The 27,788-nt window shown below is 41.1% G+C and overlaps 1 protein-coding gene across 1 annotated transcript; it reads right to left on the reverse strand.

The window, feature by feature from the left end:
- Positions 1-208: 208 nt before the first annotated feature.
- LOC133515537 (transportin-3) lies at positions 209-27,732 on the reverse strand. Its single transcript, XM_061848086.1, has 11 exons — positions 27,273-27,732; positions 26,252-27,142; positions 24,506-24,685; positions 22,426-22,589; positions 21,617-21,830; positions 19,312-19,467; positions 15,167-15,369; positions 13,727-14,047; positions 10,141-10,319; positions 8,377-9,904; positions 209-981 (listed from the first exon to the last, which is right to left on the reverse strand). Exons 1-11 carry the CDS (start codon positions 27,393-27,395, stop codon positions 921-923), a joined length of 4,020 nt encoding a protein of 1,339 aa, XP_061704070.1. The 5' UTR covers positions 27,396-27,732; the 3' UTR covers positions 209-920.
- Between the last annotated feature and the right edge of the window lie 56 nt (positions 27,733-27,788).

Genomic DNA, 27,788 nt, shown 5'->3' on the forward strand with positions numbered 1-27,788 from the left:
ATATACAGATTTAAAAACAAATGTGGCGCCTTGACACGTTATTCGTATAAAGATACAAGCTAATCTCGTCCTTATGGCAAGCGTCAAAGTGGAACGTTTTGCCGGCCGCGGTCACAAATACTGTTCCTCCTGCAATTACTAATAGCAAACCCGCTTCACCTACGCAGGCACAGCTAGTTACAAATGTTTAATAAAAAAGGTCAAGATATAAAGTAAACATTTTTAATAAATATTTACAATTAAATCACATTTGAAATAAAAGAGAGTATATAACAAAATATATTTACTTAGAAATAAAACTGCATACTTACCTAACTCGCACAGAGTTGATTCATTGGTTTCATTCAAAACACAAAACTCAAATCAATATTTTATAGTCGTCAATAATTGGAGACAAGTGTAGTGAGATACAGTCAGCAGAATAATTTTTGTCTTCCTGTTTATTGTGTCAAAATAACAATGAGTTTGACAGTGAATAAAGCTTATATATTTCTTTATTATTGCTCGTTCATAATATTTCTCGATATAATAATGAAAGCCTGAAGGAGTTCTAGACCAAAATAATTTAGTAACAACATTCCAAACGGTCTAGTTATAGTACATAGGTACTATAACTATTTAGTAAACCTGTTCAATGACTTCATACTTTTCATTTTCAATATTAAACCATCGCGTCGTCTGAATCAAATGAAATTAGTTATTTTATTAGTACTTATGTTATCATTCCAATCTTTGGATAAGTGTAGTATACTCCATCAGACTCAAAATAAAATAATTTGTCAATATGATTTTGATAATTATAAACCACATTCGTAGTTGTCAGTTTTCCGAAATAAAGACATAACTTTTCATCCATTCTATTCAATACAATTAATGTTGTTCTAGGATCACCCTTGTGGTGAGCTGAGAATTGTTATCAGTTACCGATACAACCTCGCAAAGTCTCGCAGTAGTCGCGTCATTTCCTTGCATTTCTCTGCCCTGTAACAAAAATATACTTTTTGTAAGTTTACATTTTTTACCAGCTTTTATTTAACTTGCCCTGACAGGATGTTCGTTTGTTAGTGTGGTTCAAAACTTAGAAGCTAAATATGACCCACTTCCCGATTTCCTTTGAGCTGATATGATGATGGACAGGAAGTTACCATAAGAACTCTGTGATACTACTAAAACAAAGCAAACTAATTGTGTTTGGAGTTGTTAAAATTGTCGCGATAAGTAATTAGTTGCTTGTCTAAAAGCTTGTACCAAAAATGTTCTTTTTTGCCAATTTTTTTTTTAATTTTAAGTAAATACTCAAATCAAGCAGGTATTTACTAGGGTTGTTATGGGAAAAGTAAAGCAGTTAGTGCGCTGTCGATGCGACAGGGTGGGGCGCAAGGGCAGTGTGAATAATGCTTTATGCAAACTTAAGCAGGTGGTAAATTTAGAGTTCTAGTATTTAAACCTTAAATGCATGATTTTACATTTTTGGTAGAAAAAAAAAATGTTTTTGGTTAGTACATTGGAGGTATGATCTAGGAAAATGAAAAAAAAAAAAAACAGCTTCAATATTTACTTGTTTATATACAAAAAAAGACCTATTTTATTCCCACGGGAGTTATGGATTGTAAAAAAAAAGCGGTCAAGTGCGAGTCGGACTCGCCCATGAAGGGTTCCGTACCATTTATGACGTATTAAAAAAAACTACTTACTAGATTTCGTTCAAACCAATTTTCGGTGGAAGTTTGCATGGTAATGTATATCATATTTTTTTTTTAGATTTTTCATTCTCTTATTTTAGAAGTTACAGGGGGGGGGGGGGGGGGGGGGGACGACATATTTTACCACTTTGGAAGTGTCTCTCGCGCAAACTATTCAGTTTAGAAAAAAAAATATTAGATGATCTACCATAGATACCCCACACGTATGGGTTTGATGAAAAAAAATTTTTATGTTTCAGTTAAGTCTTAGTATGGGGAACCCCCAAAATAGGTCGAATAGGTCTGTGCCTTCGATGCCTCACCTGCCAAGAAATTACAAAATGGCGGACGAATGTTTTATGTCACCGTATTTAAGAATTGTTTCGCTTAAAATTTTGTTTTTTCTTCGCAAGTGTGATGAAAAACATTGTGTGTAACTCCGGGGGTAAGAATATTACAAACTCGGGTCTTTAATTCCCTCCAGCCTGCGGCGGCTGCACAATGTACTATTTTTCACTGTAGAATTAACACTTATCCTAACATGAAATCAAAATAGTATTTTATGCAACCGTTGTTTAAGAGAGGTCAAAAAAGGCGAGTGGCGTGAGTAACAATTTGAGGCGAAGCCGAAAATTGTTAATAAAGACGCCACGAGTATTTTTTGACTCGGTTAAACTACGTTGCATACAATACTTTTTCTACGACCAAGCACTTATTTTGAAATAAAATTGTAAATTTAACAAATATTTTTCATTTCATCTATCGCGATTTTGAAGGCAGAAGCATTAGTGACTTCTTGGGCCATCACTAATATTTCTTCAGGCGTAGACACTGTTTTAGTCTTCATCCATTTTAACTTGAAATACATACTATTATTTAACTTATTTAACACAAAAGTTAAGTTTTTATTCGACAACCACAATAACCTCATTCAAGAAGTAACAAAGAATGTAGGGTACGGGCGGGAAAATGAATGAATGAAACTAAAAAAACTTGTCTATGGTTCACTTATTTGTCACAGATGACATTTAAGAGTCCTTATTCCTACAGACGAGCGTATTTTGTAAAATGCTTCCTTTTTCATTCAAGATTACGACGTAACTATTAGTATTTATTCAAAAACTGATAACGTACTTAAATAATCGTTTCCTAAACTAGGGGCTCCAACAGTTCAAATTTTCATTTTCTCTTTTAAACCTCTTTTTTAATGAGGTTTTTTGGGAGTCTTTTCCAAATTTTGCAGTGAGATGTGGCGTTTCGGTTCTCAATTTTGCTATAAACAAGAATCATTTGGTACATGAATGACTACAATTTGATTCAACATATCTCGTACGAGGGGCTGGAATGATTAACAATCGAAGATTCATTTGAAAAAACTGATAAAATACCTTCCGAGTTTTCTTCATTTTTTTGGCGAAAACAGGGTTTTATTATATTTTATTTCCGCAAATTGTACGCATATTTTGCTTTAAAAATAATATTATAGCAAACTGTAACTTTATGTTAACCTATATAAAAAAAATCGTAACTATGGGACCTACATTGCCGTAAATTTATATTTTTTTAAAACACGTATAAATCACGCAGCAGCGACGCCCCGCTCTCAGTCCGCGCGGAGCGCGCTTAGAGGACGGACCTGTGCTCGATTGTCAGGCATTCGTTGCGATCGTAATCAGCTACGGAGTTCCGAGAAGTGCTATATACTGCGATTAGAAAATCTTAATAAAAGTTCATTTTTTACAGTATGCGTAACAGACTCGCTTATTGATGGATTTTCAGTGTTACTTTTTTTTTAATACTAAGTCGGTGGCAAACAAGCATACGGCCCGCATATGTACGCCTGCAACTCCAGAGGAGTTACATGCGCGTTGCCGACCCTAACCCCCTCCCACCCCTCGTTGAGCTCTGGCAACCTTACTCACCGGCAGGAACACACCACTATGAGTAAGGTCTAGTGTTATTTGGCTGCGATTTTCTGAAAAACGCATTTTCACTTGAAATTACGTTAGGGTTTGCATTATTATTTTTGACCCGGATGAAGTCCAAGTTCTCATGATGGAGTCAGGAGTTGGTCACCAGAACTCCTAATCTACTAATTATAATCCCATCGTGTTTGGGCTCAAAAGATTTGCCCTGACGAACACCATCGATCTAGATGAGGTCCAGGGTCTCATGATGGAGTCAGGAGTTGGTCACTAGAACTCCTAATCTACTCATTATAATTCCATCGTGTTTGGGCTCAACAGAGTTGCCCTGATGAGCACCTTCAATCTAGATGAGGTCCAGGGTCTCATGATGGAGTCAGGAGCTGGTCACCAGAACTCCTAATCTACTCATCATAACTCCATCGTGTTTGGGTTCAATAGAGTTGCCCTGACGAGCACCATCAATCTAGATGAGGTCCAGGGTCTCATGATGGAGTCAGGAGCTGGTCACCAGAACTCCTAATCTACTCATCATAAGTCCATCGTGTTTGGGCTCAATAGATTTGCCCTGATGAACACCATCGATCTAGATGAGCCCCAGGGTCTCATGATGGAGTCAGGAGTTGGTCACCAGAACTCCTAATCTACTCATCATAACCTCATCGTGTTCGGGCTCAATAGATTTGCCCTGACGAGCATCATCAATCTAGATAAAGTCCAGGGTCCCATGATGGAGTCAGGAGTTGGTCACTAGAACTCCTAATCTACTCATTATAATTCCAACGTGTTTGGGCTCAAAAGATTTGCCCTGATGAGCACCATCGATCTAAATGAGGTCCAGGGTCTCATGATGGAGTCAGGAGTTGGTCACCAGAACTCCTACTCTACTCATCATAACTCCATCGTGTTTGGGCTCAATAGAGTTGCCCTGACGAGCACCTTCAATCTAGATGAGGTCCAGGGTCTCATGATGGAGTCAGGAGCTGGTCACCAGAACTCCTAATCTACTCATCATAACTCCATCGTGTTTGGGTTCAATAGAGTTGCCCTGACGAGCACCATCAATCTAGATGAGGTCCAGGGTCTCATGATGGAGTCAGGAGCTGGTTACCAGAACTCCTAATCTACTCATCATAACTCCATCGTGTTTGGGCTCAATAGATTTGCCCTGATGAACACCATCGATCTAGATGAGGCCCAGGGTCTCATGATGGAGTCAGGAGTTGGTCACCAGAACTCCTAATCTACTCATCATAACCTCATCGTGTTCGGGCTCAATAGATTTGCCCTGACGAGCATCATCAATCTAGATAAAGTCCAGGGTCTCATGATGCAGTCAGGAGTTGGTCACTAGAACTCCTAATCTACTCATTATAATTCCAACGTGTTTGGGCTCAAAAGATTTGCCCTGATGAGCACCATCGATCTAGATGAGGTCTAGGGTCTCATGATGGAGTCAGGAGTTGGTCACCAGAACTCCTAATCTACTCATCATAACTCCATCGTGTTTGGGCTCAATAGATTTGCCCTGATAAACACCATCGATCTAGATGAGGTCCAGGGTCTCATGATGGAGTCAGGAGTTGGTCACCAGAACTCCTAAACTACTCATCATAACCTCATCGTGTTTGGGCTCAATAGATTTGCCCTGACGAGCATCATCAATCTAGATAAAGTCCAGGGTCTCATGATGGAGCCAGGAGTTGGTCACTAGAACTCCTAATCTACTCATTATAATTCCAACGTGTTTGGGCTCAAAAGATTTGCCCTGATGAGCACCATCGATCTAGATGAGGTCCAGGGTCTCATGATGGAGTCAGGAGTTGGTCACCAGAACTCCTAACCTACTCATCATAACTCCATCGTGTTTGGGCTCAATAGATTTGCCCTGATAAACACCATCGATCTAGATGAGGTCCAGGGTCTCATGATGGAGTCAGGAGTTGGTCACCAGAACTCCTAAACTACTCATCATAACCTCATCGTGTTTGGGCTCAATAGATTTGCCCTGACGAGCATCATCAATCTAGATAAAGTCCAGGGTCTCATGATGGAGTCAGGAGTTGGTCACTAGAACTCCTAATCTACTCATTATAATTCCAACGTGTTTGGGCTCAAAAGATTTGCCCTGACGAGCACCATCGATCTAGATGAGGTCCAGGGTGGAATGGAATGGAATTATAATGAGTAGATTAGGAGTTCTAGTGACCAACTCCTGACTCCATCATGAGACCCTGAACATCATCTAGATTGATGGTGCTCGTGAGGGCAAATATATTGAGCCCAAACACGATGGAGTTATGATGAGTAGATTAGGAATTATGGTGACCAACTCCTGACTCCATCATGAGACCCTGGACTTCATCTAGATCGATGGTACTCGTCAGGGCAAATCTTTTGAGCCCAAACACGATGGAATTATAATGAGTAGATTAGGAGTTCTGGTGACCAACTCCTGACTCCATCATGAGACCCTGGACTTCATCTAGATCGATGGTACTCGTCAGGGCAAATCTTTTGAGCCCAAACACGATGGAATTATAATGAGTAGATTAGGAGTTCTAGTGACCAACTCCTGACTCCATCATGAGACCCTGAACATCATCTAGATTGATGGTGCTCGTGAGGGCAAATCTATTGAGCCCAAGCACGATGGAGTTATGATGAGTAGATTAGGAATTATGGTGACCAACTCCTGACTCCATCATGAGACCCTGGACTTCATCTAGATCGATGGTACTCGTCAGGGCAAATCTTTTGAGCCCAAACACGATGGAATTATAATGAGTAGATTAGGAGTTCTGGTGACCAACTCCTGACTCCATCATGAGACCCTGGACTTCATTTAGATCGATGGTACTCGTCAGGGCAAATCTATTGAGCTCGAATACGATGGAATTATAATGAGTAGATTAGGAGTTCTAGTGACCTACTCCTGACTCCATCATGAGACCCTGGACTTCATCTAGATTGATGGTGCTCATCAGGGTAAATCTATTGAGCCCAAACTCGATGGAGTTATGATGAGTAGATTAGGAGTTCTGGGGAGTTCTGGTGACCAACTCCTGACTCCGTCATGAGACCCTGGACCTCATCTAGATCGATGGTGTTCGTCAGGGCAAATCTTTTGAGCCCAAGCACGATGGAATTATAATGAGTAGATTAGGAGTTCTGGTGACCAACTCCTGACTGCATCATAAGAACCTGGATGGACTTCATTCGGGTCAAAAATAATAATACAAACCCTAACGTGATTTCAAATAACACTGAAACTCTATAGCACTAATGTGCGCAAACGATTGGCATCTTGACTACGCAGCATGGGTGCGTAGCCACCATGCCAATCGATACGACAACGAAACACTATCTGTCTCTCTCTCGTACTAATATGCACAAACGATTGGCATCTTGGCTGGGCAGCATGGGTGCGTAGCCAACATGCCAAACGTTTACGATACGACAAGGAAACACTATCTGTCTCTCTATCGCACTAATATGCGCAATCGATTGGCTTCTTGGCTAGGTATCATGGGTGCGTAGCCAACATGCCAATCGTTTACGATACGACAACGAAACACTACTCTCTCTCTATCGCACTAATATACGCAAACGATTGGTATTTTGGCTAGGCACTAAGCAAGTGTGTGGCCAACATGCCAATCGTTTACGATACGACAACGAAACACTATCTGTCTCTCTATCGCACTAATATACTTTATTTATACCTGCAGTCATTTAGTAACTTCTTCATTTTCCATTGGTGTGAAAGAGACAGAATAAAGAGCAAGGGTTATAGTACACTCTGTAGTCTGTACACTTAGTAGTAGTGTACATTTAAAAAAAAAACTACTGTGCATATACAATAAAATAAAGAGTGCCCATATGATATCATATGACACTAAAATTAATGTTGCTTGAAATTATATTGAAAACTATCAAGATTATTCTAGTCTGCATTGAAACGCGCGTCGCGTTGCCGGCGCTCGCGTACCGAGCGCCAACGCCATCTATCGAGCGTTATTTCGTGAAATCGGAGAACGCTCCAAGGATTAAGGGCTCTTAAAATAAAGTTGGCAACAATGTATTTCATAAAATATTCTTTAATTAATATGCAAAAATGCGTTTTTGGGGAATAGACTAAAGACTTGTCTTGACAACTATAAGATAGGGTTTTAAAGATGTGTGCACGACCCTTTAAATGACAAATAAAAGTACGGGAGTAGCTGGTGGAAGTTCCAGCATTGGTGCTCGGTGGCGGCGACGGGCCCCCTCGGCAGGCGGGCCAGCGCTGGCGCCAGCAGGTCGTGTACAGCTGGTGGTGGTACGTACCTCGTGGCCAGCTGGTGGAAGTTCCAGCATTGGTGCTCGGTGGCGGCAACGGGCCCCCTCGGCAGGCGGGCCAGCGCTGGCGCCAGCAGGTCGTGTACAGCTGGTGGTGGTACGTACCTCGTGGCCAGCTGGTGGAAGTTCCAGCATTGGTGGTCGGTGGCGGCGACGGGCCCCCTCGGCAGGCGGGCCAACGCTGGCGCCAGCAGGTCGTGTACAGCTGGTGGTGGTACGTACCTCGTGGCCAGCTGGTGGAAGTTCCAGCATTGGTGGTCGGTGGCGGCGACGGGCCCCCTCGGCAGGCAGGCCAGCGCTGGCGCCAGCAGGTCGTGTACAGCTGGTGGAAGTTCCAGCATTGGTGGTCGGTGGCGGCGACGGGCCCCCTCGGCAGGCGGGCCAGCGCTGGCGCCAGCAGGTCGTGTACAGCTGGTGGTGGTACGTACCTCGTGGCCAGCTGGTGGAAGTTCCAGCATTGGTGCTCGGTGGCGGCGACGGGCCCCCTCGGCAGGCGGGCCAGCGCTGGCGCCAGCAGGTCGTGTACAGCTGGTGGTGGTACGTACCTCGTGGCCAGCTGGTGGAAGTTCCAGCATTGGTGCTCGGTGGCGGCGACGGGCCCCCTCGGCAGGCGGGCCAGCGCTGGCGCCAGCAGGTCGTGTACAGCTGGTGGTGGTACGTACCTCGTGGCCAGCTGGTGGAAGTTCCAGCATTGGTGCTCGGTGCCGGCGACGGGCCCCCTCGGCAGGCGGGCCAGCGCTGGCGCCAGCAGGTCGTGTACAGCTGGTGGTGGTACGTACCTTGTGGCCAGCTGGTGGAAGTTCCAGCATTGGTGCTCGGTGGCGGCGACGGGCCCCCTCGGCAGGCGGGCCAGCGCTGGCGCCAGCAGGTCGTGTACAGCTGGTGGTGGTACGTACCTCGTGGCCAGCTGGTGGATATTCCAGCATTGGTGCTCGGTGGCGGCGACGGGCCCCCTCGGCAGGCGGGCCAGCGCCGGCGCCAGCAGGTCGTGTACAGCTGGTGGTGGTACGTACCTCGTAGCCAGCTGGTGGAAGTTCCAGCATTGGTGCTCGGTGCCGGCGACGGGCCCCCTCGGCAGGCGGGCCAGCGCTGGCGCCAGCAGGTCGTGTACAGCTGGTGGTGGTACGTACCTCGTGGCCAGCTGGTGGAAGTTCCAGCATTGGTGCTCGGTGGCGGCGACGGGCCCCCTCGGCAGGCGGGCCAGCGCTGGCGCCAGCAGGTCGTGTACAGCTGGTGGTGGTACGTACCTCGTGGCCAGCTGGTGGAAGTTCCAGCATTGGTGCTCGGTGGCGGCGACGGGCCCCCTCGGCAGGCGGGCCAGCGCCGGCGCCAGCAGGTCGTGTACAGCTGGTGGTGGTACGTACCTCGTGGCCAGCTGGTGGAAGTTCCAGCATTGGTGCTCGGTGGCGGCGACGGGCCCCCTCGGCAGGCGGGCCAGCGCTGGCGCCAGCAGGTCGTGTACAGCTGGTGGTGGTACGTACCTCGTGGCCAGCTGGTGGAAGTTCCAGCATTGGTGCTCGGTGGCGGCGACGGGCCCCCTCGGCAGGCGGGCCAGCGCTGGCGCCAGCAGGTCGTGTACAGCTGGTTGTGGTACGTACCTCGTGGCCAGCTGGTGGAAGTTCCAGCATTGGTGCTCGGTGGCGGCGACGGGCCCCCTCGGCAGGCGGGCCAGCGCTGGCGCCAGCAGGTCGTGTACAGCTGGTTGTGGTACGTACCTCGTGGCCAGCTGGTGGAAGTTCCAGCATTGGTGCTCGGTGGCGGCGACGGGCCCCCTCGGCAGGCGGGCCAACGCCGGCGCCAGTAGGTCGGCGCCGCGCGCGCGCTGCCAGCGCACCAGCTCCAACAGCACCTCGCCCACCTCGCCCAGCATGTACGCGTGCAGGTGCAGCACCGACGACTCCAGCAGCGCGTATGTCAGCGACCCGCCGTACTCGACCAGGATGGCGTCCGCTAGCACTGTAACACAATTCATTTATTATTCTACTTATTCAATCCTACCTTACCGAAATATAATACATTATTTTAGGTTTTTCATTAAGAGTGCGTTTCTAACATTTGTGCCGTTCGGTAACGTCGACGAATTACCCCTAACAACATGTATTGAAGTTGTACTTTATCAAAAATAGTCCGAATGTAATAGTGTTGGCTTGGCGACAGTTAGACAATCAGGACCACCTAACAGCCGCACTTACCTTTAATCTCCTTGTTCTGTTCTCGAGTAGTCGTGGCGCGGGAGACCAGGTCCAGCAGGAACTTCATGACGGAGCAGTTTGCCTCGCGGTGGTCCAGCGCCGTGGCCAGCGTGCCGCACTGCACAACCGCTGGCATCGCGCCGGATGAGAGGAACTCTAGTGGGATGCGTTGCAAGAATCTGGCGAATAAACGGATTGAAATTTAGATAAATTAATCAAGTGAAGGTTTTACGTTAAATCATTCTAAGTCACAGACCAATCTATAGTCTGGTGTATAGGTCTTATATAATATTGCACGCGCGCTGCTCCGATCAGTTGCTTGCACTTGGGCAAGTGTGCACGTGTCTAAGAAAATACATCGTAAACTATTGAATTCATTGGGAACTCATGGGATATTTGCAGCGTAAAATGGTGTGGCAAGTCATCTAAGACTTCTACTTACAAAACAGTTGGAATAACAATCCACAGGAAAGTCAGATTCGTTATTAAGTTGAAAATTGTTTCTTGTCCGCGGGGTTCATTTTATACCGGTCAATACGCACAGGCGAAGTATGTCCGTCCCTTTTCGTTAACTTTAAAATACCATGTGCTAGCCCTTTCACGTTTACGATTTGTGTCATGTGATGATGATGGTTTCGTCAGTTGCTTTCGTTCGTTCCGTATTGTATCATTTTAGACATAATTATGTTGTCTAAGTTTTTTAGAATCCTCTAGGTGAGCAGTTACCTAGGTGTCATGTCACGAAATGGAACAGATTATGAACTTCAAAGAAGTGCGAGGGAACTCGGTGTTGGTTTGTGATAGACATATGTTGTGTGGGTTTTTTAAATCTTCTATAGGGGAGTAGTAGGTGGACATGATGATGAAATTGATGAACTTCATAGAAGTGCGTGAGAACTCTGTGTTTATTTGTAATATACATATGTTGTGTGGACTTATTGAAATCCTGTCTGTGATAGACCGCTGTAATGAGCAATGTAGCGGACAGACAGTAAGACGGACATGGAGAACCTATAAGGGTTCATAGTTAATTTCTAGTTTATTAGTCAGAATGGCGGGTGTACCTAAATAAAATTAAATGAAAACCATACCATATTTTTGTACTTAATTTGTACTATTAAGTACCTCCTTTTAAAAAAAATTTACCTCACGGTACTTAAAGTTATCACCATAAAAACAGTACACCCGCCATCCTGACAGTCAGAATGGCGGGTGTACTTTATTACGCTATATTCCCGTGGTTATTGATAAATTCTATAAAAGCTAAATTTTTGTACCTTCATATTCAATTATAATATGAGCCATTTTATTTGTGGTTTCCAAGTTTTACTCATAGATTTAAAAAGCATAGATGAGTAGTCCGCACATCCTTAGTGAATCCACTTCAGGGGCGACATTATGTCGCACTCGTTCGAACGGCCCTCGTAGTACTCAAGGTCGAGTCTGTTTGTGTACACCTCCCGGTTGTAAATTAAAAAATACAGGAATGATGGCTGTTTGTGCGTTGAATGGGAGTCACGATTCATCACTAAATAAAAACAAATCACCTGATATTACATTCCACGCGTAAGCATCGAGTTTAATATAATATTTTTACGTAATTATGAATACTAAAATCCAAACCTTCGTCAGCCGCCATTGCTTATAAATGTTGCCAGTTAAATGAATCATTTTTCCTCCACATGAGGCATGACGTTGACATTCTAAAATAAGTACGCTTACTTTAAGTTCCTTGTATTATTAAAGGAAATTATATTTTTCGTTATTTTATTTCAAAATATGTTTTTTTTTTAAATAATATTTCATGTAATGATCGATTTAGAAATCCGACACTATAGCGCCAATACTGAACAGAGTCAGCTTGTGAGGTACCTCATTGTTTGTACACTTGTAAAATGTATTCGAATATAGTATTTTTTTAATATTTGTAAAATAAAAACAAAATAGTAAAAGCTTATTTATTTAAACCTTATTGCCAAAAAACAGGCGTGGCTCTCCCAGCGATATCGTCGCGTTGCTATTTTTATTGAATTTGTATGCCAATAGGCACGACATAGTGATACCAAAATATTTATGTAACATCTTGTAATCTACCTATGTTGTACAACTAAAATCTTTGAATCTTACAAGTACATGCGGTCCACGTCCGGACCAATTTTGGTGTCTAGCAGTGGTTGCCGCGCACAGCTATAGAACGGGTAGTTATTGATCCATTTTTATTAGGGTTCCGTACCCAAAGGGCCCTATTATTAAGAGTCCGCTGTCCGTCCGTCCGTCCGTCCGTCCGTCCGTCGGTATCTCATGCGTGTAGTCCAAGGTCTTCATTGATAACTTTTTTAGGGAACTTCTCTTCACAGACATCTGTATTGCCAACAACTTTTGCCTCCGGACGGGGTTTCTTGTAATTCTCGCCTTCACTGCCTTTATTAGAGCTGGGGTCCGAACGGTGCGTGGTCTTCCAGACCTCTTGCGGTCATCGAAGCTCTGAGTATTATTGTATCCATTAATTGGGCGATAAACAAATTGCTGTAGATTTTTAGGTTTTCAAGCAACTTCAAAATCATGTTTGGCGGATGCTCATATTTGTGCAACGCAATTACTGCGATACGATTCTCTTTTAGGCCCCAATTCATTATAGATACGACGAGATAAGCGTTATGTGTGGTACATAATTATAGCTCACAAATCCACCACATTGTCATTTTTAGGGTTCCGTAGCCAAATGGCAAAAAACGGAACCCTTATAGATTCGTCATGTCCGTCTGTCTGTCCGATTATGTCACAACCACTTTTTTCCGAAACTATAAGAGCTATACTGTTCAAACTTGGTAAGTAGATGTATTCTATGAACCGCATTATGTTTACACAAAAATAAAAAAATAAAACAATAAATTTTGGGGGTTCCCCATACTTAGAACTGAAACTCAAAAAATCTTTTTTCATCAAACCCATACGTGTGGGGTATCTAGGGATAGGTCTTCAAAAATGATATTTAGGTTTCTAATATAATTTTTTTCTAAACTGAATAGTTTGCGCGAGAGACACTTCCGAAGTGAAAAAATGTGTGTCCCCCCTCCCCCCCTGTAACTTCTAAAATAACAGAACGAAAAATCTAAAAAAAATATATGATATACATTACCATGCAAACTTCCACCGAAAATTGGTTTGAACGAGATCTAGTAAGTAGTTTTTTTAATACGTCATAAATGGTACGGAACCCTTCATGGGCGAGTCCGACTCGCACTTGGCCGCTTTTTTATTTTTTCGGTAGCATGTGTTTTAACGGAAATAAAGAGGTTGCAGTTATACACTCTGCTTTTCACTTCGATTGCGAGGAAATTTTATAAAAATATCCAATATTTTAGGTTATTTCGCCGTATTTTTACAAGACAAAAAAATCGTACTCAGACCGGACCGGAGATTTTGGACTTTATAGCTTAGTTAATAAGTATTACGGCAGACTATACGGTAGGTTATAATAGATATAGGACGACGTCGTTGGGTGTAGCTGAGCGGAGTCAGAGGACGAGGTCATAATACGCTATATAATTGATCCCTTGGCGTTTTTAATGTAAATGTAACACACCTGATACACAGCCTGAAGAGATCATCAACGGTATCCGGGTTGTCCTTGAGGCCGTTCTCCTGCTGCAGCAGGTCGAAGGCGCGCGGCATGAGCGCCTTGAGCAGGTCGATGAGGTCGGACACGCAGTCCGGCTCGTGCGCCAGCTCGTCCACGAGGATGCTGGCCAGGTAGAGCAGGCACGAGTGCTGGTGCGCGGCGTAGATGTCGGCCATGGCGCGCGCCAGGTGCGGCAGCAGCGGCGCGGCGCGGCGCGCGCAGCAGCGGAGCGCGAAGCGCAGCGCGCGGCAGCCGCGCTCCATCACGCGCCCGTCCGCCTGGTATCTGCCGCACCCCACAGACAATCAATAACCGACACCCACTTTGGCAAGCCATTTCCGTCTGTAGCAATAAGAGACGAATTTAAAAATTGTAGTTGCTAAGGGTTGGTCTTCCCAAAATTATTAATTTCGCGCTTTATTCTACTGACAAAGTGGATTTGCTAGACTATAAGAGACGGTTTATAAGGAAAACTTTTTGTACGAAGTTACTAGGTAATGCTCTAAGGGTCGGTTGCACCAAACCGTCTATCAACTTTAATACTGTCGCAAAATTTTATTGTATGGGTAGTTCCATAGTTTGGTACGACCGACTCTTCGCTATCATTGTTGTAAAGAACAGTTTCAACGCGCCAGATAAGTGACCATACCACGCCCAAATTCATAAGTTAAGCCTTTTCTGCCTCACGTAATATCCGGAGCAGTAATTCTACACGTTTCCGGAGTTCACTTTTCAGTTGGTGTTTTGTGTAGTGAACACAGGACTTAGGACTTTTCCATTTGTAAAGGTACAATTTAGGCAACTTCAAATTGTTGATACATTGCGAGTTTTACAATGTTATAATATAAGTGACCTGTGTGGTAAACAATGAACTAAAACGCGAATCTCTTCATAATTCATAATTGTTCATATTTCATAATTGATTTATTGTGTGTAGAACACGGGTAGATACAATTATGGAACATAATAATATAGGATCACCATGGTCTTGCCATTAGGCGTACAAACAGTCAAACTTATTATCTTGGTACTTACTACTACTTAATACATAAGTCATGCAAATCACAATACATTTACATAAGTTAACAAAAGCGGTATCACAGAGGTACTCTTGAATGGAGTAGTAGGCTTTTTTTGATAAAAAGTCGTGCAAAATTTTTTCACACACAATTCCAACTGATTAAACATGATAAAGAGCAAACACCAATGTAATTTTGATGGTTCATTAAATAAAATTATCAGGCCAATTCCAACGTGCAGCTGAATGATATGATTTCAATATCATTCTAATATCGATTTGATGTCAGCGCATGTTCGAATTGGCCCGTATGCAATAAAAAAAAAGAAATCGTTAAGGATTCAATATTGAGGTGGTAGATAAGGCGGAGCGGAGTTTGAAAGTACTTGATCAAGACGTCGTGCAGCACGGGCCAGGCGTCGCCGAGCGCCGGCACGCAGGCGTCGGCCTTGCGCGGCGACAGCTCGCGGAACAGCGCCGCCAGCAGGTCCAGCGTCGGGCACGGGTCCGAGTCGCCGCCGCTGCCGGCGAGGATCTCCTTCAGCGTGCCCAGCTGGATGGACGCCGCTTCTCGCATCGCCACCGTCAGCTGCAGATTCAATTACCATGATTACGTGTATTGCTAAATAATATATAACCGGCCAAGAGCATGTCGGGCCACGCTCAGTGTAGGGTTCCGTAGTTACTCTCCCGTCACAATAAGCTAAACTGGAGCTTAAAGTGTAGTAAATGGTACCTTTCACCCGAGTTAAACAAATAGGCAAATTTGCATAATCAGTACCTAATTAAAGTAAGTCTTTTTACTATGAAGGGAAAACTTTTTGCGATAACTCAAAAACAGCTAAACTGATCATGTCCGCTATAGTTTTCATTTAATGTATTTCTTAAGCTCTACTTCCACGATTTTTTTCATATTTTTTGGACCTATGGTTCAAAAGTTAGAGGGGGGGGACACATTTTTTTTTTCTTTCGGAGCGATTATCTCCGAATATATTCACTTTATCAAAAAATGTTTCTTGAAAACCCCTATTAGTTTTGAAAGACCTTTCCAACGATACCCCACACTCTAGGGTTGAAGCGAAAAAAAAAATTCACCCCCACTTTACGTGTAGGGGAGGTACCCAAAAAAATTAAATTTTTAGATTTTATTGTACGACTTTGTCGGCTTTATTGATTTATATATCCATGCCAAATTTCAGCTTTCTAGCACTAACGACCACGGAGCAAAGCCTCGGACAGACAGACAGACAGACAGACAGACAGACAGACAGACAGACAGACAGACAGACGGACATGGCGAAACTATAAGGGTTCCGTTTTATGCCATTTGGCTACGGAACCCTAAAAAAAGACAAACCTTTCAAAACATTTTCAAAGTTACACAGGTTGTTTAATTATTTGGGTCATTCTTACAAGGAAAGGTACCCAACTGTCCGGTTCCGATTTGATTTATATTTATATATGTTATAGAGTAGTCTAAAATAACGGACACGTATTTTTTTTTTAGCTGCCCAAACTTAACCTATTGGGAGAAATTGTCCTCCAAAGTACTAAAAAGTCACTAAATCTTTTGACTCCTATAGAAAGTGATGCTCAAGCAACTTGCTAGTTAATGGCTTGTTTGAGTATATGTTTGAGAACAGGAAAAAATAATGTACACGTGTTTTGTTATATCTGCTTAAACTCAAGTTTTCTTAAAAAACACCCGTCTTTATGTGTAACTTTAGCGATAAGATATTATAAAACTTCGAATGTCGATTTTTTTAGGAAAAAATGAGTTTTAGCCGATATAACAAAACACGTGCTCATTATTTTTTGCTGCTTTCAAACATATACTCAAACCAGCCATTAACTAGCAAGTTGCTTGAGCATCACTTTCTATAGGAGTTAGAAGATTTAGTCATTTTTTAGTACTTTGGAGGACAATTTCTCCCAATAGATTGTGTTTGGGCAGCTAAAAAAAAATACGTGTCTGTTATTTTAGACTACTCTATAACATATATAAATATAAATCAAATCGAAACCGGACAGTTGGGTACCTTTCCTTGTTAGTTAAGAGGTAATTGTTTGTATAGAAAATGCGGCACGACATAAATGTTAAAATTTCGATTTAATTACACAATATTTTTATTAAAACAACTCTTCTATGTATACCTGCAAGGTCATCAGTCATGTTTTAATTTTTTTTGTATTTTATACGAGACCAGGGAAAAGACTGTACTTTTTCTATGAAGTTACAGATAACAGAATAGTCTCTCCCCTGATCTCTTCAAAAACAAGAAAAAAAATAGAATTTGACCAACCTTCTTACAGATTCGATCAAATTTAAATGTTATGATTCGTTTAAACCAAATAAATGAAAAAGTATGACTATAATCTATGCGAAAATTATTGAAAATATACAAACAAAACAAAGAATTTATATAAATCATTTTTAAATAAAAGTGACCAGGGTCGATTCGATACCATGTTTAGTGAACAGTATCGATAATTACAGATGTCTTAAGCAAAATGACTGGCAATCAGAGCAAAATGATGCAAATGCATCACAATCAGGATTAACATTGCCATAATATAAATAATAAACACAATTATTTTACAATTACAAAATCGCCAAGGTGCGAGCGCGCAATAAGAAAGCCAATGCACACGCGTTTCATACGACCTTTTTTCAACACACTTGCTAGGAAAGCGCTGATGGCTTAGCGGTAAGAGCGTGCGACTTGCAATCCGGAGGTCGCGGGTTCAAACCCGGGCTCGTACCAATGAGTTTTTCGGAACTTATGTACGAAATATCATTTGATATTTACCAGTCGCTTTTCGGTGAAGGAAAACATCGTGAGGAAACCGGACTAATCCCAACCAGGCCTAGTTTACCCTCTGGGTTGGAAGGTCAGATGGCAGTCGCTTTCGTAAAAACTAGTACCTACGCCAAATCTTGGGATTAGTTGTCAAGCGGACCCCAGGCTCCCATGAGCCGTGGCATTTCGTGACACTTTACTCTCACTATGTTCTCTTTTATGTCTGTCTATTACTGTTTGTGTGTTTATGAATAAAACAAATTCTATTTCTATTTTTTCTATTTCAATATGCCGGGACAACGCGAGGAAGAAGAGACTTGCGAGGAAAAAACATAACTTATAAATTAGTTTTATTTTGTCAAACACAGTAAAAGTACAATTTTCAAAATTGTGGTTTACAGTTTTAACATCGAATAATTGCACTAAAGCGTGCTGGACTTGTAGGCACTTATTCGCCAGTTCATTGAAGTAAGCTACCAACACGTTTTCCAAGAAAGACAGCGCGTTTTTGCTGATTTTCCATTGAATAAAAGTTTCATATGCCGCCAATTATTTTTCACCAGATTTTAATGGTAAAAGGCTATCGTTCTCGGCTCTTGCCTCTAATATTAGTATTACTGGCAGCTAAATTTTATGTGTTTTTCATTTTCAATGCTTGAAAATGACATTTTCGTCTATATATAAACTAATAAAAACATGCAAAACTATTCAAATTTTATGACAAATACGGAAAATGGCTGGCGCGTTATATTTTTAAATCGACAAACAGCAAATCGAAAAAAGCTAATATTTTCGTATTTCTATTCGACGGATGAAAATCAAATCGATAAAATGTTGTTTATTCATTATTGTAATTTACGAGATAATTTAATCTATATATTATGTTTGGTGTGATAACTGATAAAACCTCTTTGAACTAACATTTGAAACCTAATAGTTGGTTTAAAAAATATATTACTCGACCAAATTAAGAAATTATTAGTAATCAGTTACCTTCTTAACTCAGTCGGATAATATAATGAAAAAGCACGAGTGTTATAATATACTGAGTAAGCACGCGTGTTTAATATCTAGGATTATGAGCCAAAAGTCGGTGGAATAAAAACGTCGTTTTGAGCAAGTGTGTTGAAAAATAATTTTATGAAATATACATACTTTAACAGATTCAAGGGCTTTAGACCTGGATAAAATTACTGATTCGTTGTAAAAAAATGCTAAGCGACAGGCCAGGGGAGAGATATTTTGCATGTTTGAAGTGCCATTGTGAAAAAACTGTAAATTAATGGATTTAAATTAACTGTCCATAAAGTAAATGCAATTCTATTACTAACGTATTTTTATTTTTTAAAGAAAAGTATGGATATGTATCATGAACATCGTTAATACCTCTTAACTGAGAATCACCATTTACCAAGTTAGTTTGTGGACATGCATTTCTGATATTTTATTGGCAGTGGGTTAGTTGTTATTTCATCCTCGACGTGATTATTCACAGCGAATCCGAGTCGAATACGATGCGAAGTCTCCTGATGTACTATCCAAATTAAGTCCACGTGCACACTTGCGGTCGCAACCGCGACGGTGCGTCGCCATTCTTAACTCTAAGCTGACAGTGATGTGCGTACGGACCATACGCTGTTGCATAAAAACCGAAATTGTGGCTGGCTTCACAGATTCATTTGCAAGAACTAATGCGAATGGAAGTTTGAGGAGCTAAGAAGTAAGGTTACCTGGTCCTGTGGCAGCGAGGCGAGGGCGCTGGCCAGCGCGCGTACCAGCGAGGCGCCGGCGCCGGGTGGCAGCGCCAGGCTGTCCAGGTGCCGCGTGGCGCGCAGCAACGTCACGGCGTGTGAGGCCGCCTCTTTGCTGCAGGCCTTGCAGATGTTCTGTATTGGAGAAAGTTTGTTCAATTAGCCTAGCGAATAACTGCAGTGCACAACAAAATTAATGTATTTTTTATTATTATGGTCCCTAAAGTAGCTGAGGTTGGGGGTTGAGGGGTTGGGGCTTGACCAGTCAGGGTTTGCGAGGTTAGGGGGTTGAGGGGATTTGTAGTGCTGCTATGGAACAGCGCATAACAACAAACCTGTCTACGTGCCAGTTATCGTTTGCTGATGCACTTGTAACTAATAATAAAGAAACAACGCATGATGGCGAGGCTTGTAATAATGATTGGGTCACCGTGGAACGTAAAAAGAAACCTAAAACGCGTCATGGAGGACAATTCGGGACAGCAAGTGTAACACATGGCGAATTTAGAGCGGCGGAACGTAGAATCACAATGTTTATTACAAAAATAAACAAAGATGCGAAAGAACAGGACATTACAAAACACATATTTGAAAATACTCAGAGTCGGTTAAACTAGAAAAATTAAAGATTAGAAATGAAAATTTTTACAGTGCATATAAGTTTTTTGTAAATGAATCGAAAATTTCGCTGTTTTCGGATAGTAAAATATGGCCTAAAGATATCATATTCCGTAAGTTTATGCACTATAAAAACAGAGAGTCGAGCAGAGTAAGCTCTGGAAACGGCAATATACCAATATAATAGTTTATGACATCATGTTCACGTACATATACATTTGCTAGCTTTAATTGCAAAAATATTAAATTAAATTGTAAATTTCAGCTTGATACCTCCACGCGTTCCTGAGAAAAAGGGTCTGGACAGACAGACAGACGGACGGACAACAAAGTGATCCTATAAGGGTTCCGTTTTTTCCTTTCGAGGTACGGAACCCTAAAAAAAAGGGGTTAAATGGTCTAGGGTTGATGTGCAGTGAGGTTGAGTAATTAGGGTTGAGGGATTAGGGCAGTGTTGGGGCGGAGTATATATTTCTAGTAGTGGGCAGTGGCAGGAATGATTTCCTAGACGGACTCAAGGGAAAATCCTGATTATTTATTAAAGTTAACGAATTCAGTGTTAAACATGATTGTGTTTTTCATTCATGCGTCACGCGCGTCACTCATACGCTCTTAACAATGCATTAAAACTAAAAATGGAAAAAGTAAACCGACTTCAAAAAGGATAAAATAAAATATCATCCTTTTTTAAGTATATGATATGAGTTATCAACTCATATGTGTGAAGTCGGTGCCAAGCCAAATTTTGAAGCATACCATGATTTTGGTGCTATTTGATAAGTATGCGGCTATATAAGTATATACCAATACTTAAAAAGGGATAATATTTTATTTTATCCTTTTTGAAGTCGGTTTACTTTTTTGTAAAAAGTTTCTATAAACAGTATAAACGCGGGGTTTAAGGCACCAAGATAGAGAATATTACCAGCTAAACATAAAAATCTAACATTTACCATCGCTAAAAGTATCGGGATACTTGGTGTCGGCATTACGAACGAAGTCCAGTTTCGAAGTCATCTGGAACATAAATCCAAACTGGCCTCCAAGAAGTTTGGGGTGCTTAATAGAGCCAAACAGTTCTTCACACCGGGTCACCGACTTTTGTTATATAAAGAGCAGGTTCAACCTCATATGAAGTCCTGTTCTCACCTCTGGTCTGGCACTCCACAATACCAGCTCCTTCCTCCATCCAACGGCGGGCAGTTCATTTTGTCGGCTATCCCAAACTTACCCTCCTACTCCTCGCTTAGAACCTTTTAGCCTTCGAAGAGACATTGGCTCTCTTTGTATGTTCTACCGTCTGTACAATGGGGAAAGCTCGAAATAACTTTTTGAATTGGTGCCATCGTCACGTTTGTATCACCGCACCTCCCGCCAAAGGAGCAAAGCTCATACTCACTTGTTAGACACATGTCACCCCAAGAATAAGCTAGCATCTTGCTTATTTCTTCCTAGGAAGGTGCAGAATGTGGAATGAGTTGCCTCCTGAGGTATTTCCTTTGCGCTACGACATGGGATTCTTCAAGAAGCAGGTTCTCCAGGGTCAGCAACGCTTAACTGGCTCCTGTGATGTTGCTTATGTTATGTCAATGGGCGACGATGACTGCTTCCCATCAAGCAGCCCGTCTGCTCGTTTGCTGACATCACATTAAAAAAAAAAACGTACTTGTAATGCAGTAGCAGCAGCCGGAGCCAATTTGGGTTCCTGCAGCGCCGTCACTAAGGTCTGCAGACAAGGCTCCAGGCATGTAGGATGCCTCTCAATCCAGTCGCACAGCTCTCCCAAGAGCAAGATACACGTTTTCCGAACTGCTGGGTGAGCTCCTTCAGGCATGGACAGTATTGCTTCCACCACTTTTGGAACATATTCATATTCATCCCTATAAACCCAAAATAAAAATATATATATAATTTTAAAATTACAGTGTCTGCACCATCTAGTCAGTAAAATGATATGAAAACCTTAACACTGACTAACCATTGTTAGTTTTAATTATATCTGTTTATTTAAACTGAAAAGGAATGAGTATTTACTCTAAACAAATGCATTTTTACCCAATTAATTCCATTGTAGTGTCAATCCTATTAATCCGATTTTGGTATTTAACGAGGTGGCAACCCATCATTCTTATACTTTATAAGAAATTTTTTTTAGGGTTCCGTACCCAAAGGCTCATACGGGACCCTATTACTGAGACTTGGCTGTCCGTCCGTCTGTCACCAGTGTATCTCATGAACCGTAATACAGATGATGTATTTCTGTTGCCGCTATAACAACAAATACTAAAAACAGAATAAAATCAATATTTAAGGGGGGCTCCCATACAACAAACATAATTTTTTTGCCGTTTTTATAAATAATGGTAGGGAACCCTTCGTGCACGAGTCCGACTCGCACTTGCCCGGTTTTTTTCACTTTAAACCCCTACTTAGATTAAAACATTTTCTTTGTTACTACATAATTTGTATACTCACGGCAAAATATTTTTGGCAACAGCTTGCATTACATATAGAGCGGCCTCAGTACGTTCCCAGGACAAGTCAGCCTGCAATGTGGCAAACATCTGCCGGAACACAGAGCTTGAGCCCACAATGAACACCACATCTTTGATCAGTTCCATCACCTTCACTCTGAACTCCTGAAAACAAGAAACAAGAAATGGCTGCATCTTACCAGAGTAATAAAGTTGAAAGGTTAAACAAAAATTATATCCTAATGACAATGTCGGTGGCTGTATTTAGGGCATAGTGATAATTCATGAAACTGGCCACTTAGAAAACTTAAATTAAAAAAACAACTATAGGGTTTGAAAAAGGAACTCTCTGGCAGTATATTACTTTTTAATTTGTGAGACTATCATTTGTTTTTTCATCGTGCCATATAATGAGGGAAAACAAAGATAAATGGACTAGAGAACTTGTGGAGTGGTGCCCAAGATATAACACCAGAAAAAGCGGGCCACAACAGTACAGATGGTCCAGCGACCTAAGAAAGACTGGAGGAAAAGCTTGGATGAGTGTTGCAAGAAATAGACCAGAATGGAAGACTTTGGAAGAGGCCTTCGTCAAGGGACGAGTTGGAGTTGCCGATGGAAATGATAAATAAATATACTTACAAATGTAAAAACTTCAATAATAAAGGCTATTTTTATTATTTTATTTTATTTTATCATTTGTTTTTTCATCGTGACGTTGGGTTGAAAATCGTGTTTCGTTGTTGCAATGAATTTAAGTCGTGAACATTTTTGAAGCATGACTTTTTACGATTTTCGATGTGGTTTAACTCAGCAAGAAAGTTGTCAAAAACTTCAATTAGCATTTGGCGATGAAGCCCCATCTCGTAGCTCTGTTTATTCGTGGTTTAGTGAGTTTAGACGAGGACATAGACCATCACCATGATGATGAACGTGAAGGCCGGACGGCGACAGCGGTTACCGATTGTAATATTGATACTTTACGACAACTAATTGAAACTGACAAAAAAATTACCTGCCAGCAAATTCGTACTACCTTAGGCATTGGAATGAGCCAGGTGCAAAAGATAAGGTTCGGAAACTTTTTACTAGATAGATACCGCACGATTTGACGGACCACCAGAAACGACTGCGTGTAGAGTGGTGCCGTAAAATGATAAAAAAAATTGACGGCGGATAATCAACGGCTGTATAATTATAATATCGTGACAGGTGATGAAACCTGGGTTTACTGCTTTGAACCAGAAAGGAAAAGTCAATCGGCGGAGTGGGTCTTTCCTTTTGAAGACTTGCCGGCGAAAGTTAAAAAAAGTCGAAGCACTGGTAAGAAAATGGTTGCTTCTTTTTTCGGAAAATCAGGGCATTACACCACTATACCGCTTGAAAACCAAAAGACAGTAACTGCAGATTGGTATGTAAACATGTGCTTGCCCAGAATTTTTGACAAAGTTCGTGAAAAGCGTCCCCGTAGCAAAATAGTCCTCCACCACGACAACGCGTCGGCACATTCCGCCAAGGCAACGAATGCGTATTTGAAGGCCTCAAATGTGGAATTAATGACTCATCCGCCATATAGCCCCGATCTCGCACCATGTGATTTCTTTTTATTTCCAAAAGTTAAAGATAAACTCAGAGGTTTACGATTTACAAGCCCGGAAGTGGCAGTGAATGTTTTCCACGAAGCCATCGAAGAGGTCCCTAAGGAAGACTGGACCCACTGCTTTTCACAATGGTTCCAGAGAAAGCAAAAGTGTGTAAATAGTAAGGGTATATACTTCGAAAAACAATAAATATGTCATAAGGATAATAATTAATAAGTCGTCTTATTTAAAAGAATCCAGAAGCTTTCAGTATGGCCCACGTATAAGCCAATGCAGGACTGGCATTTGTGGCAGCTGAAAAGGTGGCCATGTTGACACCATTTTTGGAGTATTGTGCCACTTTGCGTGTTTCTTGAAACAGTTGAAACCAACTTATTCCATCCATACAATACAGATTATTAACATAACATTTAAGCCTATTGTGTTTTAATATGCCCTTCAACAAACAATATAAAAATTATTCCATATATTTATACTTACATAGAAATCATCCCCTTCATCCAAAAGCTGTGTGCGATCAGGTTCACACTGACAATGCCTTGCCAGAGCCTCAATTAGGCGCTCTATATGTGGTTTAAATGCATCTGTTAGAGGTTGGTAGTCTCTGCGGTAGACATCTTCAGACAAGCGGTACCATAGATTAAATGTAATTTCAGCTACCTGAAATATAACATTTTATAAAAGCCATTAAATAGTATTAGGGTTTTATGGTTGCATTTTTCAATGTTATTAAAAAATCTGCAAAAGCTTGAAAGCCTTTGAAAACAAATCATATAATGTAAGTTTATAATTTGTGCTAATAGGCGGGTCCACACAGAGCGTGCATACGCGCGAGGCAATTTCCTCGCGCACAAAACAGCCATTGTAAACATGCCTAGGGGGTCATCCATTAATTACATCACACGTTTAGGGGTAGGGAGGGGGTACAGAAAATGTGACATGTGACATGGGGGAGGGGGGAGTGAACAGCTTTGTGACGTCACTTAACTTCACTAGTAAACAAAAATCTTTTTTTTTTTTTTTGTATTAGCAGTACAGCTAAATAACTATTCTTGCAAAGATATATAGTTTTTATCCGTAAAATTTTTATTCCAAATCGGTTTTGTCATAAAATTTCTAAATTGCTATTATTACAAATAGTTTATTATTAGAATAATAATACTTCATTTGAATTGTTTATTTTGTTAACAACAAGATTGCCAGATATGTGATGTCACACCAGGGGGGAGGGGTTGCTAGATGTGACCTGGTGTGACAAGTAGGGGGGAGGGGCCCAAAATTCGTGAAATCCGTGTGATGTAATTAATGGATGACTCCTAGTGACGCCATCTTGCCGAGCAAATTGGCTCGGATGAGGCAAACATGCTGAGGCAAATGAATATTTAATTATTATCCGGGTCCCCAGAGAGCAAGCGCGTGAGGCAATTTCCGCGTATGCTCACTCTGTGTGGACCCGGCTAATGACTGGTTTCTCATAGACACGTCAAAAATAAAAATAAATCATTTGAAAAAATATTATTTGCATTCCTCAAATTCACAGATTCTAATAAGGGGCGGTTATCGATTTTAGTCGCAAAAATTACAAATTGATAGATTTAGTCAATGAAATTGTACACCATTTATTAACTATTAGAAATAACAAGTACTGGTTTCTATTTCTATTAGCACATCTTCAGATTTTTTTTCTGATGGACGTTTAGGTAAACGCGCGTAAAACACTGATTTTATCGATCTTATTTGTAAATTCCGTTAAGTTTGGACTGCTAAAAATGGTAATTTGGTATTACACATATCCTGCACTTCAACTTTAATAAACTACATTTTTATTATTATAAATTTGAAGTAGTGTAAATGAAAGTTAGACATAATCAATTTTCTCCAGAACTTACTTCAAAACAAGTGACAATGTCTGTGAAAATCGATTTATGTTTAACGTAATTTTGATACTTAAAACAATCTACAACATTTGCTGAAACTGTTCTGTATAATTTGTGTAATTTACCACCATAAAATATTGATGAATTTTTAAAAACAGTCTCTTCTCATCATATATTACGGGGGATGCATGCTTGCGACCTCATTATTAAAAGGCAAGATGAGAAAACATGCTAATAGAAACCAATTTTTGCCCCTTGGGTACAGAAAGAAAATTTATGACATCTGTGAGACATATAGCTTAAATGAACACAGAGGGTCCTGTACATCTAATTTTAAGACAAATATTACCTCATAATCGTGATGTCCAACACATACTAGGGCCAACTCTAGTGACCTCATTGCAAAGTGGGTTTGCCCTGTTGATGTGGCAGAAATGATCTTTTCTAAGAATGTCTCTGCCAATTCTGTGAAGATCCTAGCAAAGTTTGAGGCCTTGTCCTCTTCTTCATGAGCCACAGCTAAGTGATAGCACTCTTCTAAAGCTGCTATGCTATCAAACAATAGTCTTTCTATCTCTTCATTATTGTTATTTTCTTCTAGAGTATGCAGCAATGAACACAGGCAGTCTGATGCTGCGTCATGAAGTGTATTTATACAATTGTAATCTCTTAGAATTTGCAAACAGTATGCTATTACGGCATTCTGCGGAATTTCTTGAATGTTCACTGCCCTAACATGTATCCATGATGTCATGCATTTTATAATTTTAAGTGCTAGTTGTGTGTTCTGTGTACTTGTTATGCTTTCTTTCAAAAACATAGTAACTAGATCAGTATTTGTTCGTAATTCCTGCCTTATATCTTCACGTCGGTTTTCTCCTAATTTTAAACTGGAAGAGTCAATTTCTTGTGGTAGTACTGTTAAAATTTCTAATAAAGCTGGGTTATTTCTGTCTGAAAATGATTTAATTAGGTCACTTGTACAGTTCTTCCATGTAGGCATTTGTAATGCTAAGTCAGCAAGGGCCAGGCACAGTTGCGTGAGGATGGCTTGACTAGTTTCTGACATGTCTCCTCTTAAATGGGCTATAAGGGAGTCCCTAAGGGAAGTGCGGGCTTCCTCAGGTAGCTCTGATAGGTTATGCTGCACTTTAGACCTCATTGTCTGAGCAGCAAAATAACACGAGTGAATATCCTTCTTCTGTTGTAACAACTCATCAGCTATTTTCCATGAATGGATCTGTAAAACAAAAAAAAACTAGTTTTGTTTAAAGTTAAGACTGTAAAAACGATTTCACTACCTTGTGAACTTATTACTGAATGAACGGATTACATTAATTATGAAATCTTTGGTATGGAAAGCGGCTTACCGATTTTTGCACTTCTCCTAGCCATTTGGAAGCTTTTTCTTTAATTTCCTTATCATTAGCATTGGAGTTATCGTACAGAGCACTTATGGCCTGGTATATAGTTTCCATTGACGGCGTATCCATGATGTTTTCACTTCCGAATCGAGGGTGATCCTCAACACCACACTATCAAAACACTGAAAACAGTATAAATTACATACTACTGTATGTAGAAAACGACGAAATATCGGAGTAAAACAATCAAACAAACAGCCGAATGAAAAATGCCCGAATGAAGGAAACCATAAACAAATAGAGTTGCAAGATCTAAATTTGACGTGTCGATTATTTTTTTCTTTTTTTACCGAAGAATCTGAAGAAGAAATGTCACACGGACTTAAATTGATTAACATAAAATAGAAGCTCTTAAAATATCGTATTACATAAAAAGTGGTAAGGAAGCCAAATTGACTTCAGCAAATAATTCATACAATATCAACAGATCAAGCCGGAACGAAACTGGGTGCTTACCAAAAA

Source organism: Cydia pomonella, chromosome 2 (genome assembly GCF_033807575.1).
Source record: "Cydia pomonella isolate Wapato2018A chromosome 2, ilCydPomo1, whole genome shotgun sequence".
Taxonomy (NCBI): Eukaryota; Metazoa; Arthropoda; class Insecta; order Lepidoptera; family Tortricidae; genus Cydia; species Cydia pomonella.